Source organism: Lucilia cuprina, chromosome 2, assembly GCF_022045245.1.
Source record: "Lucilia cuprina isolate Lc7/37 chromosome 2, ASM2204524v1, whole genome shotgun sequence".
Taxonomy (NCBI): Eukaryota; Metazoa; Arthropoda; class Insecta; order Diptera; family Calliphoridae; genus Lucilia; species Lucilia cuprina.
Window position 1 is genome coordinate 58,943,940 of NC_060950.1, and position 16,038 is coordinate 58,959,977.

At 30.5% G+C, this 16,038-nt stretch overlaps 1 protein-coding gene across 1 annotated transcript; it reads right to left on the reverse strand.

Annotated features, from left to right (window-relative positions):
• Positions 1 to 8,389: 8,389 nt before the first annotated feature.
• LOC111681725 (wee1-like protein kinase) lies at positions 8,390 to 11,108 on the reverse strand. Its single transcript, XM_023443617.2, has 5 exons — positions 10,457 to 11,108; positions 10,082 to 10,397; positions 9,306 to 10,010; positions 9,094 to 9,233; positions 8,390 to 9,030 (listed from the first exon to the last, which is right to left on the reverse strand). Exons 1-5 carry the CDS (start codon positions 10,962 to 10,964, stop codon positions 8,879 to 8,881), a joined length of 1,821 nt encoding a protein of 606 aa, XP_023299385.2. The 5' UTR covers positions 10,965 to 11,108; the 3' UTR covers positions 8,390 to 8,878.
• Between the last annotated feature and the right edge of the window lie 4,930 nt (positions 11,109 to 16,038).

A 16,038-nucleotide genomic window follows, 5' to 3' on the forward strand; every position in this document is an offset into this window, starting at 1 on the left:
TACCGATTTTTGTAATGATCGGCCATCACGTGGGTGTATCCCAAAAAATTCGCCAAATTTAGTTATTTCCCTAATATACATTTTACAATATTCAGCAGTTTATTTGCATGAGTTCAGTGATGTATTTCTGAACAGGCTATATATTTTCTATTTAGATACTTTGGAATACACCAACTTTTGTACAATTTTTGACAATTTCAAATAGGCCCTACCCATTCTACATAGAGTATAAAAAAGTACGTAAAATTTAAATTTTTTTAATACAAATCGGAAATTTTGATATAAACAAATGTCGTTGTTTACACGGTGAAAAATGCTGTTGTTAATCCTGCTTCCAACTTTAGTACCCAAATATTATGAATTTTTGTGAATGGTCTATTGTTTTTGCACAGAAATTATCCAAGAAACTGGGTTTCCTAGTGATAGGGCCTAATTTTGGTTATATTACAATCGTTCCTATTCTGCATTTGATATTGCAATTTTCTTCTTTTCGCAACTTTTCGATTCGAAACTCTGTCACAAAATAACAACATACAAAAATGTAGTTAGGATCGTAATGCAGAATATACACAATCGTAAAGCATTGAAATAAAATTTTACTTTTTCTTATGATTCCATTATTGTTGGAATACCAATTTTCGACTGTTGCGTAACTAACTGTGGAAACGTAATCGAATATACGATATTCGAATATATTCGATCTAAAATGAATTTCGAAAAACAAAATAATGGTTCGTCCCTGATTCGAATTTTCTTCTTTTCGCAACTTTTCGATTCGAAACTCTGTCACAAAATAACAACATACAAAAATGTAGTTAGGATCGTAATGCAGGATATACACAATCGTAAAGCATTGAAATAAAATTTTACTTTTTCTTATGATTCCATTATTGTTGGAATACCAATTTTCGACTGTTGCGTAACTAACTGTGGAAACGTAATCGAATATACGATATTCGAATATATTCGATCTAAAATGAATTTCGAAAAACAAAAAAATGGTTCGTCCCTGATTCGAATTTTACTGAGTCTACCAAATTTTGTGATTTATTAACACAAAACAAAGGATCCTATCTACAAATTCATATTAATATTAAAGACTAAAAGTTCAATCAAGCCATTTTTATAATTGTCAACTATTACAACGAGTGATAGGATTCACCGTTCAAAACTTGTTTCTTCAATAAAAATATATAGTGCCGATTCTGTAAATGTTGCATTTCATAGTATGCTTTAAGGCGCTATTAAAATATATTGAATATTAGGGAGCGATAAATTTAAATTAATCTTATTGTTATGTTTATACCCTACACTACTTTAGTGGGGAGGGTATATTCGGTTTGTGCTGATGTTTGTAACGCACAATAATATTTGTCCTTTGTCCACCTTAAAGTATACCAATCGGCTCAGAATCATTTTTTGAGTCGATTTAGTTATGCCCTTCCGTCTGGCCCTTCGTCCATGTAAACCTTGTAATCAAACTACAGGTCGCAATTTTAAAGATAATTCTATGAAATTTGATACATGATATTCTATTGCCCCAGGGACAAAGCCTATTGAATATGCTTAAGATCGGTCCATTATTTCACCTGGCCCGAATAGGACTTATAAAAATTGTAATAAACTGGAGATAATTCAATGAAAATTGGCCCATAATCTCCTATTGTACCGTAAACTAAGCCCATTGATAGGCTTAGCTTAGTAAAAATGGTCCACTATTTCACCTAGCCCCCATTCAATTGAACCCCCGAATACAGCTTATAAACTTTGTAATTAAACTACAGGTCGCAATTTTGAAGATAATTCAATGAAATTTGGCACATGATCTTTTATGGTACTGTAGACGAAGCCTATTGAAAATAGTTAACATCGGTCCATTATTTTACCTAGGCTCCATATAACTGAAACCGCCAAATAGGGCTTTTAAGTTCATAATTATGTTTAATATACTTGTAACTCAACAAAAAGCTGCAAAACCTAGTTCTATACTAGCCTCGATGACCCTGATGAACTTTATAATTATAGGTCCTCATTTGACCCTAGCGCCCATCAAAATTTTACTTAAATATCCACAGTTTTTTTAAACAATAAATGGCTTAAGTATATCTGAGACAAGGTACAATTCAACTTAAATGCTTTATTATGAAAACTAAATCACATTTTATTCGTAAACAGGTGTAGGGTCTTATATGGTCGGCCTCGCCCTGCTATAACTTCTTACTTGTTTTACAATTGTTTAGATGCACCTGCAACTAAGACTATTTAGCATAAAACTTAGATTCACCATTCCACCAAAAAAATTTTTCATTACGACTGGCCAGAATACATAAATAAGTTTCGCTTGGTTAACAAGATTGCATATTCTTAAATTTTACATCGAAATCCCTAACTTGGTACAGTTTTATGACGCCACGCATTTGGCCAATGCGGCTTGAAACGTAAAAAACCCTTTTAAGCGAAGAAAGAAGGTGAAACGTGTATGATTTTAACATTAGTTAGTAGAGTCCGACCGAACTCAAAATTTCGTTCGGTACCGAACACCGAACCCGAACTTCGGTAAAGTTCGGTAACACCGAATATTTTTCTTAAATGAAAAACGAATTTATGATTAAAAAGTAATAAATTTATATGATTATGATTGTAGTATAAACATATTATTATTATGATTAAATACCGTCAAAATATTGTATCATGACATTTATGTATTTATCATAATATTGTTATACATTATCATTTTATGATCCAAGGTGATCAAAATTTCGTTTTAAATGTGTATCGAAATCATAAATAAATTTTATCGAATCAGTAAAATTACAGTTTCTAAAAAAATAAAAAATATATATAATATAAAGATAAGATACTTACAATACTTAACACAATTCGCAAAATTCAATTTACCGATTTATATGTAATTTTGGTTCATAGTACTTTTAAGCCTGTTATGAACGTTAGTCATTTTCTAAAACGAACCTTATATGGAGGCCATGTCGAAATGTAAACCAATACAATAAACAATCTAGACCGACATGTCTAGATCGTTTAAGAATAAGGACCTAGAAAATTTCAATTTTACAAATGAGATCAAAGATTTATAGTCGAAACTAGATAATTCAAATTAAATGTTTCACTTTTCTTAGCTTTTTAATCACTTTCTGGTTAATTGTTTTTCAAATCAGCCGAAAAAATAACTTTCCATTTTTATACACTACTATAGTGTGGAGGGTATTATACGTTTATGCTGATGTTTGTAACATACAAAAATATTGGTCCAATACCCACCTTAAATTATACCGATCGATTCAGAATCATTTTTTGAGTCGATTAAGACATGTCCGTCCGTCCGTCTGTCTGGCTGGATATCCATGTAAACCTTTTGCGCAAGGTACAGGCCGCAATTTTCAAGATGAAATTTGGATCAAGTCATAATTACGTCAAATATTCTGCTATCTCTCAAAAAAGTATAAATGACACTGCAGATTTTCGTAAGGATCGGCCTTTATTCGACCCTAGCCCCCATACAAACCCCCCTTCAAAAAATGTCTTAAACGTCTAAAATTGACTTATAACCATTTGTAACGCAATGAAAATCAACAAAACTAACTGTTATTTACCGACATAATTTACCGACATAAAAGTTTCTTTATAAAAAATAAAAATTTTATAAAAAGTAAAAATTTTAAAAATATACTCATGGTATCACTCTTGAACTTGCACTTGAGGTGTTAAGTCGTGTTTATAAATCTACAAAGTGTTTTCTTCTTTTAAATTAAACAGTTACGTTTGCATTGTTTCATACAATAACAAATTAATACAAAATTACAAAAAGAGCGCGTTGTGATGAAGATGTTTTTGCCTATTTGAGGCAGAGCAAAATGAGTAAAACTAATAAACCAACCTCTTCTCAGAGAATTGGCAATCAAAATTATTATGCTCCTCTTCAAACAATAGACAATGATGATGAAACTGTTATCGATGAAGTCGTAAAGGAAAAAGTACCACCTTTAACTATATTGAAGTGTAAAACAGAGCAAGTACACGAATTGATGAGAATACTAAAAATAACCGATTATTCAATTAGAAAAATGTCTATTGGTTTAAAAGTTTTCTGTTCAAAAAAAGACGATTATGATAAAGTCGGTAAAGCATTAAAAGAAAATTGTCAGTTTGAATATTTTACTTATGCTACTAAAAATGAAAAACCATTCAAAGCTGTGCTTTTGGGTTTAGACAAATGCGACCCAGTTGTAATTAAAAAAGATCTTTTGGCTAAAGGCTTAAAATGTACTGATGTTAAAATTGTCACCAGAGACATGGTAAATAGGGGTGAAATAGTCATTTTTGTAGTTTATTTTGAAAGAAAGTCTATCTCACTGAAAGAGCTTAGACAAAATTACTCCTCAATAAATTATATTAAGGTCAGATGGGAGTATCAAAAACCAAACCGTTCTAAATTAACCCAATGTTACAACTGCCAAATGTTTGGCCACGGTTCTAACAGGTGCAACGTTAAAACCTACTGTGCAAACTGTGCTGGAAATCACAAAACCTCTGAATGTAAATCAGATGCAATTAAATGTGCAAACTGCAAAGGCTCTCATAAAGCCATGTCGCCAGACTGTCCAAACAGAGCAACCTATCTAGAATTTAAAAAACGTTCTCAGCCAAGAAGATCCACAAAACCAACTAATAGTTATTTAAATAATAATAGTAACGAATATACTACACATTTTCCTAATAGCTTACAACAAAATGTTTCGACAAATGTAAATACATGGGGTAACACTATGCCGTCTACTCAAAACAATAATAATGAAAATCTGTTTTCTTTAGAAGAACTGAAATCACTTACAGTTGAACTCATAAGTAATCTGAGCAAATGCAAGTCCCGTTCGGATCAATTTGAGGTCATAACTAGCCTCGCATTCAAATTTCTATCACGATGAATAATAATGTATTAAAAATGGCTTTATGGAATGCTCGTGGTGTTCGTTTTAAAAAGGATGAACTTTTTCAGTTCATAAATAACAACAAAATTGATGTATGCCTTCTTTGTGAAACTTGGCTAAATGAAAAAATATCTATTAGACACAGCAACTTTTATTGTTATAGATATGACCGTAAACAAGGTAGAGGTGGTGGCGTAGCGCTAATAATAAAGAAAAACATTCCACATGAGTTATTACCACTCAAAAACACAAAACTAATTGAGCATATAGGGGTTAAAATCTTCATTGGAAATGAAGTTTTACATTTATACTCATGTTACTTCTCTGGAGGTTTAAACATAAACTCACACAGTAAACAAATGTTTATCTCTGATCTACGTATGCTTACAAATTCATCTAGAAAATATATCTTAGGAGGTGATTTTAATTGCAGAAACCGTTTTTGGGGCTGCAATAAAAATAATTGTTGGGGTAATATCCTATATGAGAAAATTCAACCAAATCATTTGGAAATCGTCTATCCCCATGAAAGTACGTATATACCAACTGACTCAAGAAGGCGACCATCTACGTTAGACTTTTTTATAACTAATCATCCTCATATAATACCGTCTATAAAGGCAATAAATGACCTGAGCTCTGACCACCTCCCAGTAGTGGCAAACGTAAACGTGAGTGTTAATTTAATCGAAAACACTTCATACAATTTCAATAAAGCAAATTGGCCTAAATATGCTCGATACATAAATAGAAATCTTCCACTTCAACAAAGTTTTGCGGATATATCAAGTACATCTGAAGTTGATGATATGATAGTATCCTTCAATAATACAATTACTACAGCAATAGAATACAGTGTACCAAAAAGGAAACCATCTGTACTTGACAATAAATTACCAAATGACATAAAAATCCTTATTCAATTCAGGAATATCTATAGAAGAAATTGGATTAGATATAGGGATATAAACGATCACTATCAAATGACTAAATTGAACAAAGTTATTAAAAAGGAAATTTTTAAATACAAAAACAAATCGTGGAATAATATGCTTTCTACATTAGATAAATATTCTTCTCCATTCTGGAATTTATCAAAAATTTTAAAAAGAAAGCACAAAAACATACCTTTACTTAAAGCTAATTCTAGAATATACAGTACACTTGAAGAAAAATGCAATATTTTAGCGGATACGTTTTTCTTAAACAATAATATCTCAAGCCATCTTAGTGACAACGAAACTACTATTTCGGTTAATAATGTCGTAAATAGGTTAAAAGGCTCTGTAATATGTAATATATCTCCGAGTTATTATATAACAGAGGAAAAAACGAAAAACTACATTAAGATTATTAAAAACAAAAAATCACCTGGCATAGATGAAATAAACAACATATGTTTAAAAAATCTTCCAAAGAATGGAATCAAATATGTTACAAATCTGTTCAATGCTTGCTTAAAGCTATGTTATTTTCCAAATCAATGGAAAAAATCAAAAACTATAGCAATACCTAAACCAAATAAACCTGCTGAATCTCCGGAGTCTTATAGACCCATTAGTCTTTTACCATCAATTAGCAAAATATTGGAGAAAATCACTTTGTTGACGTTCATCAAATATTACCGCCTTACCAATTTGGGTTTAGAAGACAACACAATACAACGCAACCACTACTTAAAATTAAGAAAATTGTTAAAAATGAATTTGAAAATGGAAAATCAACAGGAATGGTTCTTTTAGACATCAAATCAGCTTTTGACTCTGTTTGGCATAACGGCCTTATATACAAGCTCAAAACGTTAAACTTCCCTGAAGAGGTAATAAAAATTATATTAAGTTTCCTAAATGACAGATCTTTTCATGTATATATTGGAAAGACAAAGTCACATGAAGTTCATGTAAATGCTGGATGCCCTCAAGGTTCCTGTTTATCGCCAATCTTATATAATATTTATACTGCTGACATTCCATCGTTTGCAAATTGTACAACCACAATTTTTGCAGATGATACCTCTATCCTAAGCGCTGATTTATATGCAGAAAATATAATAAATAATTTAGAATCTGCTCTGGTAGAAATTAACAATTATTTTACAAAATGGAAAATTTTAATTAATCCAGAAAAAACTAAAGCCATCTATTTTACGAGGAAGCGAAAGCTTTGTTATACACCTCAAAATCCTTTACAATTTTTAAACCACAATATTAATTGGGAAGAAAATGTTAAGTATCTAGGAGTTATATATCAGATACAAAATTAAACTTCAAAAACCACATTCCATATATTGTAGACAAAATAAACAGAGTTACACAAATATTATACCCCCTAATTAACAGGAAATCGGAACAATCAATTGAAAACAAAAAAATAATAATTAAATCTATTTTTCACCCGATAATGTTTTATTGTACACCCGTATGGTCAACGTCAGCAAATTGCCACATGAAGAAACTTCAAGTAGCACAAAACAAACTTTTGAAAATGATTTTTAAACTTCCATGGCACTACTCAACGCGAAGACTACACACTCTTGCTGGATTTCATACTGTCAATATTAAGTTAAATTATTTAACAGATAATTTTATTAGAAGATGCGAACTCTCAGAATTCCAACATATATACGAGCTAATCTCTTTATAATTTTTTACCCCTTCAACTTAGTTTTTTTTTTTTTTTTTTAGTCATAGAAATTGTTTCAAAAAGGTTTTTTTTTTCTTAAATTTTTCCTCCAAAACAATTATACATTAACTCATCATCTATATTTTCACAAAACAAAATGTTAAAGTAGAAAAGGAATATATATTGCTAACCTCTTTATTCAATAAGATAAAATGTAAACAAATCAATATCAAAGAAATACAAATAAATAAATAAATAAATAAATAATACTCATGGTATTATATGGTCGGCCATGCCCGACTATACTTTCCTACTTGTTTCAGCTGAAAAGGCATTTTGTACCTATGAAATCGGAAATTTATTATACAGCCAGGATGTATGATAACTTCTGTAAACAAATTTTCAGCATTTTTAAAACTTGTTGTTGATGTAAAAATATGATAAATAAACATTTTATAAAAAGTTCGGCGTACGGTGTTCGGTCAAAATTTCGCCGAACACCGAACATTGGCCGAACCTCACTCGGTCGACCGAACGCCCGAACGTTCGGTCGGACACTATTAGTTAGTCATTGACGAATATAGAACAAATAATGAAACTCGATGAGCCGAAAACGCTCTGAGAAACCATATGCCGATCTTTTCAAATAAAATACACCACCATATCATTGTTATTTTTTATTTTTAATATTATAAAAAATACCTTAACAAATAACTATTAATAAATTTAATTTTAACACAAAAAAAATTCAAATATAACATACAAATAAGGAGTTTGGGTGAGTGGACAAAAGGTAAATAAAATAAAGAAGACAAAAATGATTCGTTACGAATAAAGTAGTGCAACATTTTTATTATAAAAAGTGTTAACAGTAAACAAAGTGTAGCATTAAGAAATAAATATAAATACTGTATTAATTACTATTAAAAAATATTATATATTTTCTTATTTACAGGATGTGTTTTTCCATTGAAATTAAATTTTATTTTGATAATAAAAAAGCAAAAAAAAAAATATTACAAGAAAAAAAACATAATACTTCGAATACAAAACTTCAAAGTGCATAAAGAGTAGATACTTATATTTTAATTAATAATAAAAGCGGTTCTTGCATTAAGGACTACTGTGTGAGAGAGTGAGAGAGGGGGAGATTGGAATAACGTTTGTTAGACAAATTTCACAATTTATATTATTTAATGAAATTAAATGATTTAAAACATACAAACTAGTAAAGCAAAATAATAAAAATAATAATAAAAATAAAATAAAAAAAAGAAAACACACATACATAATTATAATGAAATAACAAATTAATATTTTAGATTATTAATAACATTTTTGTTGCGATCACGAAGACTATCCATCTTGGAATTTAGACAAGGCGTACGCTTTTTGCGTGTACATGAACGTAAGCAACGTTGATCTGACATCATTTGAGGACTATTAAAACTAGAATGATTGCCTATAATAAATAGAATTAAATATTATTGGAGAATGATATATATTTAGTATATTTTCTATTTACCTTTCGCATTATGTTCATAAGCTTTAATAGTTTTACGTGCTTCCCTTAGTTTTCGTAATAATATTTCATTTTTACGTTTTTCTATAGTTAATTCCTGGCTTAGTTGAGCTTTGCTCTTAGATTCCAAAGAATTTAAAACGCTAAAATTAAATATGTATTTATTTAAAATAAGTTAAGAAAAATTCTTAATTCAAATTCTATTTTATACTTACGAATGATTAAAAATTGATGTAGATGATGGTCTTTTCTGAGGATCTGGATGAGTCATCACTTTAATTAGATCATTAAATTCTCGACTTAATGTTGGTATATCCGGTACTTTGCCATCTCTTAGATCATGCCATTCGGGTCCATTTTTTGGTAGCGGTCCACCACCAGCCGCTTCATATAACGTTAGACCCAGTGAAAATATATCAGCCTTAAAGAGATTTGAAAAATCATCATCTAAAATTTCCTTAGGTAAATAGCGGCAATCTCCCTCCTCCACACAGGGTTCATTGACCGACGTCACATGTCCCAGATCACCAATTTTGTATGTAATCAACCATTCGGAATTGCTTAGTTCTTCATAGATGCCATCCATACCGGTTTCGTAGCATTCTTTGGTCAAAGGAGGCATTGATGTTTTATGTACTGATGGTACTTTTGTTAGAAATATATTGCCCGATTTCAGATCCATATGTACCAAATCGTTGGAGTGTATATAACGTAAACCTTCGGCCACATGTAAGAGTAAGATTCTTAATTCTGATTCGACCAGAGATCGCTTTTGTAGCAGACTTTGTAAGCTGCCACCATTACAATATTCATTTTGTATAAGCATATGATTATCTTCCGCCCAGGCGGAATAATAACGCACAACATTATCATGTTTACCCAATACCGCATGTGCCCAAACCTCATTAAGAGCTTGTTTTCTAGAATTGTAAAAAAAAATCATTAAAATATAAATAAAAATTATAATAATCCAAATCTTTAAAATACTTACTCAAAAGAACTACCGGCTACTGGTTTAATACTCTTTTTAATGGCATAAATACAACCATCTAGGCGATTGAGACATTGATATACCATACCAAATTCTCCAATGCCAATTACTGATAACTCAACAAATTCTTTTTTATAGCGACTAATGTTTGTATCCTGCAAAGCTAAACGCTTTGGTGCTTGATGCATTTCTGGCGCTTGTTCACAATCGTTGACTAAGTCCTCGTCACTGTTGAGAAACAATTGCAATGATCTATTACTTAGATTCTCCCGTCCAAATTGTGTACGACAACGTTTCTTATTGTGGGCCATTAAACCTTTAATGGGAGAAACCTGTTCAAAACTATTTCAGTTTATATTCATTAAATATACTTACTGTCTGGTGTAAAGGGATTTACATTAGCCGTTTGCTGTTGCATGACATGATCCAATGTTCTATTATGCAAAGGCAGAGAACGCGGTCTTTCTACTGTCTTTAGAAATAAGGATTCTTGTCTTTTGGTCACATCTGCAGCAGCCACCGCTGAGAGATGATTTAAACATTTACCAGATGATTTCTCCAAAATTGTTTTAGGTGTAGCAGGCGTATCGAATAGTCTTAATGCTCTTACTTTACGATAGGGTGGTGATATAGACATTGTTGTTGGTGTCTCAGACTTTTGTGTGGTTTTTGTTGTTGTATCACTATCAAGTATATTTCTTCTTAAATTAAATTTTTGTTTGACAATTACTTTCGATGATTCTTCCGCCTCTTCGTCTTCATCTTTGCTAGGTGAAGCAAAACGTAGTTTTCTTGGCAATATAGCACATACAGGCGAAGAGGGAGAACGCATTTCGATACTTGAATCCATTTGCTCAATTGAGCCACTGTTGCGAAATGCCATTATAAAAAGGCTTTCTTTTAAATTGTTTACACAAATTTTTTCCAGTTTTATACTTATGCAGGCACAATGTTTTATTTTATTTCAATTGAAACAATTAAATTGGTGAAATAATATATAAAATGCTTAAATAAAACAAATCACAAAGAAATTGAAATTAAAACTCAAAAAATTGGTTAATAATGTGAAGTTGGCTGCAGTTAATTGGACTAATAAATAGTAAAAATACAACCCTGTTACTGTGGTGAGTTTTTAATTAAACAACAGGGTGTGTCAAATATATATGATTTCGAAAATTGTTTTTATTTATAGCATTAAATCGTTAAAATTTGAAGTTAAAATTAAAGTAATAAAAATAATAAAGTAGGAATCCTTAAATCGACTATCAAAGTCGGTAAGTCGATTATATTGTAAGAAAAGTTTAAATAGAAAGTCAGCATTGTAAATAAAAGTCGAAAAAAGATTATTGAAATTTATATGGAGTTTCATTGTGATATTAGTGTTCAAAATTAAAATTAATCGATTTTCTAAAGGAGACTTTGTATGCCGGCAAAAGTAAAATGTAAACCGGAAAAATATGCTTGTGTGTTACCCGGTCCACACTAAGAAACTTTTGTTGAGAAACTTTTTCTTAATTCTCTCTTGAAGTTTCCTTAATGTCCACACAAAGAAAGTTTTGTTTCAGAAACTACGTGTCAATTATAGGGTTCTATAAATAGACTTTCGAATAATCGAACAATCGACTTTTTGTCGAAAAAAATCAAAAAGTCGAAGTCGACTATTTTGTTCCAAAAAAGTCGATAACTCGACTATCGTCTGCGAAAAAAGTCAAAAACTTGACATTGGAAATAAAGATCGAAAAAAGTCGAAAAGTCGCAAAATCAAAAAGTCGAAAAAGAAGTCAAAAATAGTCGAAAGTCAAAAAAAGTCGAAAAGTCGGAAAAATAGTTAAAAAGTCGAAAATAATCAAAAAGTCGAAAAAGGACAAAAATAGTCAAACAGTCAAAAATAGTAGAAAATCGAAAAAAAGTCGGAAAAGGTCGAAAATCGTCACAAGTCTGAAATAGTCGAAAAGTTGGAAAAAGTCGAAAATAATCAAAAAAGATCGATAAAAGTCGAAAACAGTCAAAAAGTCGAAAAAAGCCGAAAAGTCGACTATTTACAAAACACTAAAAGTCTAAAAGTCGACTTTTAACTAACTGAAAAAAGTCGACTTTGCATAAAATGCAAAAAGTTGAAAAGACGAAAAGTCGACTTTTAACTTAATGCCAAAAGTCGACTTTTCGTTTCAACTAGTTAATTATATTTATTTGTTGTTGTACGAACGAGAAGAATAACAAACTAAAACAAGTTTTCGAGTACGAGAAACCCCGTACCACGAGTGAGATGAATGATATTCTTTCTCTTTCTCTCTCACGCATAATCAAAAGTTTCCCAAAAAAGGTTCCTAGTGTGGACCGGCAGTAACATCAGCACAACATATAAAACCCCAACGACTATATTTATGTAGCAATCGGCTACCAATTGACCATAGCACCCACATAAGATCCCAAAATTACATAGACCTGGTTTACACTGGGAAACTTTTTTTTTGGAAAACTTTTGATTTTTGTGTGTGAGAGAAAGAAATATCAACCATCTCTATCTTTCACACACAAAATCAAAATTTTTTCAACAAAAGTTTCCCAGAGTGAACCAGGTTTTACAATATTTTTTAGGTGTTGTAATAAATAATTACATTGCAGATTGTTTTTTTTTAATAATTTCTGTGTATTATCGTGAAATTTTACATTGTTTTTTTTATAATTATTTAATATTAATTGTTATTCCGCTATTTTGTTATAATTACTGCTCTAAACACTTAAATATTTTTGTTTCTTATTTTTTTTTTGTAATGTTATATAAATATTTATTTTTTTTGTTTGTTTACGACGACATTAATACTATTATTTTTATTGAATTAAATTTAGCTGTAAGATAATTTAAATATAAATTTATATTTTTTCTTTATTTTTTTTTATTAGGGGAGTTTTTTGTATTTTCTAATTTTTGTTTGTTTGTTGATTTGTATCATATAAGTAAATTTAACAAAACTCTGCTGAAGAGTATACACAAATACATTACACACTTATTACATGGTAAACTATTAAGTTTTTGTTGTTTTTATTTAAATATTAAAGAAATTAATTATAAGTAATATTATTATTATTATTATTTTAAACAATCATTATTTTTGTTTGTCTATAGAGAGTATGTTGTTGTAAGTCAATTAATATTTTAGCTTTTTTTGTTTATAATTTTGAATTTCTTTGTTTTGTTAAAGATTTGTATTATTTTTTTATTATTTTCAATTTTTTTTAATAAACATTCACTTTTTTAATAGATTTTTCATTATTGTATTTAATTATTTATTTAAATTTGTTTTATTTTTATTATTTTTTTACAAGTAACAATGTCCTTTTTGAGAGATATTTTTTGTTTGTTTATGTTTTCCTTTCTTTCTTTCATTCATTTTTTGTTTGTTTGTTTATTTTTGATTACTTAGGCACTGTGTTCAATTTATTACAACTAAAGATTAATAAATTTAATATATTGTAAATTTTAAATGTATTATAATTATAATTATTATATTTTTTTGTTCTTATTGATGTTTTTACTTTCTATAATATGGTGAAGCTTAATCGAGCTTTGTTTAAACATATTTTCATTTATGTAAAATTCTCATTCAAAAAGTTTTTTTTTTTATATCATTTTTAATCCATATTTAACAACTTAATCAATGAAATTTAAATTTTTTTGTTTAAAACCTAGAAATGCTATAAAACAGACCGTCATTATGTATATAATTTATTTATTTTATTTTAATAATAAATGGCTTTTGCTACCTGATTTTTTTTGAGTTCTTACTACAATAACAGCTTATTTTAAAATATGTGTAAAGATATTATTTATAATATTATTTTTGTGTTATTTTTAAATAGCTATCGTAGAATAATTTAAAAAGTGATAATTTCTGAAGTGTTATGTTTGATTGGAAATTATTAAATACTAATTACTGAAATACTAAAGTCAAAGTAAAAGTTCAGTTTTAAGTAATATATGTAAGAGTTCTATATTCCGATGTGCCGAATCTTGTGTACCCTCCATCATGATGTCATCAGTCATTATAGAAATAAAAGTACCTTTTGATCACGTTGCTTGAGAGCAACCGCAAGATTGTCAATTTTTTTTATATGGAGTTTGACAAACGTGCGTTTTTTTTTTTTGGGGGGGGGGGGGGGGGGGGGGGGGTTTAATTAGTTTGGCGGTGCATTAAGCACTAATATTGCCAGGTTAACCCCACCAAACGACCAATACCTTCATATAGGAAGTTGATGCATCCGAACTTAATTTCATCAAAAGTATTGTTGGTTTCCACCAGAAATAAGTTTTAATGGTCTTCATATAGAAAACGTCCTGTCATTCTGCTACTTGGGCAGCATAATAACTACAAACGGAGGCTCTAAGGAAGATGTGCAAAATCGCATAAACAAAGCCCGACAGGCATACGGCCAACTCAGCCATGTATGGAATTCACACCACATATCCAGGCGCACTAAGTTGGACATATTCAGCAGCTGTGTGAAATCAGTTGCCTTGTATGGATGTGAATCATGGAACTCAGAACGTTGTGATCTCAAAGCAATGCAAGTCTTTATCAACCGTTACCTACGCCGAATTCTGAAAATATTTTGGCCAAACACTATCAGCAACACGCAACTCTGGGAACTAACCACACAGACACCAGTTGAACATGATATAAAAAGAGGAAAATGGCGCTGGATTGGGCACGCTCTGCGAAGAACATAATCCGACATCACCAGATACGCAATAGACTGGAATCCGCAGAAAAGGTCGTCCAAGTTACACATGGCGCAGACAACTGGACATGGAGATAATAAAGGCCAACAAGTCGTGGAGCGAGTTAAAGAATGCGGCGACAGATAAACGAGAATGGAACGCAATCGTTGAGGCCCTAGCAGCAACAAGCACAAGCCTGACCGTCCTTAAGAAACAAAAACGATGAAGTGAGAGTTGTTCCCCAACTCAAACCTGAATTACAACTGAAACGTCCGGTTTAATACTGTATACAAGTCTATGTGTAACAAATTGTAAACAATGATCAGCTGGGTTAGTAATGTCACCTTATATTCAGTACACCATGCTTTTAAAGAACGAATCCGTTCTCAAAATACTTAATTTCATTATTCGTATTGTTCTTTTTTATTGCTTTGTGTTTATAAACAAGCAAGTACCATATTATTATATGTCTGTTCCCGTATTATTATATGTCGTTTGGGTTGCAAGTTTTTACAATAAGTCCTTTCCGTACTAAAATTTCAATGTATTTTGCTGTTTTTCTGAATGTTTTTGACTAAAAACTGAAAACTTGACTAGTGCAGGAACAGGCATTATGTGTTTGTTGCTTGTTTATAATTTCTGTCTCAGTATGCACCTGAAATGTTTGATGAAATTTCAAAGGTTATTTCGGATTCTTGCCCGTTAACTATGGACAGATTTTGCTGATTTTATGTCGGAGAGAATTCAGATCTTGCAGTTTTCTGGGGTTTTCAACTTATACACAGAAAGACAGACAAACATAGTTGTATCGAATCCGATAACTTTTCGCGTTTAAAAACCAAATATATCCTTCAAATGAAAATGAGGAAAGAGATGTAGAAAAGTCATTACAAACAACATATTCGAAGTATTAGAAGTAGATCAAACTTGTTAAAAATGAACAACATCCCTCCAGTGACACGCTAATGTAAAATTCATGAGTTTTTCATCCGAATTTAAAGCACTTCAGGTTACTAGTTGTGATGAAAATACTACATCTTTTTCTGCTTTTTTTTGCTGGGTAACAAATGTGAAGGGGTATAATAATAAAGGCAAGGATTTGTAATCCTGTATACAATTACATGTACTTCCCACAAGGACATCAATCGGCATTTCATAGTTTGTATACAAACAGAGAGCTAGTACAAAGATGTTTAACTTTGTTTCTTAAGTACTTACTCTCTAAATTATTCTGGAC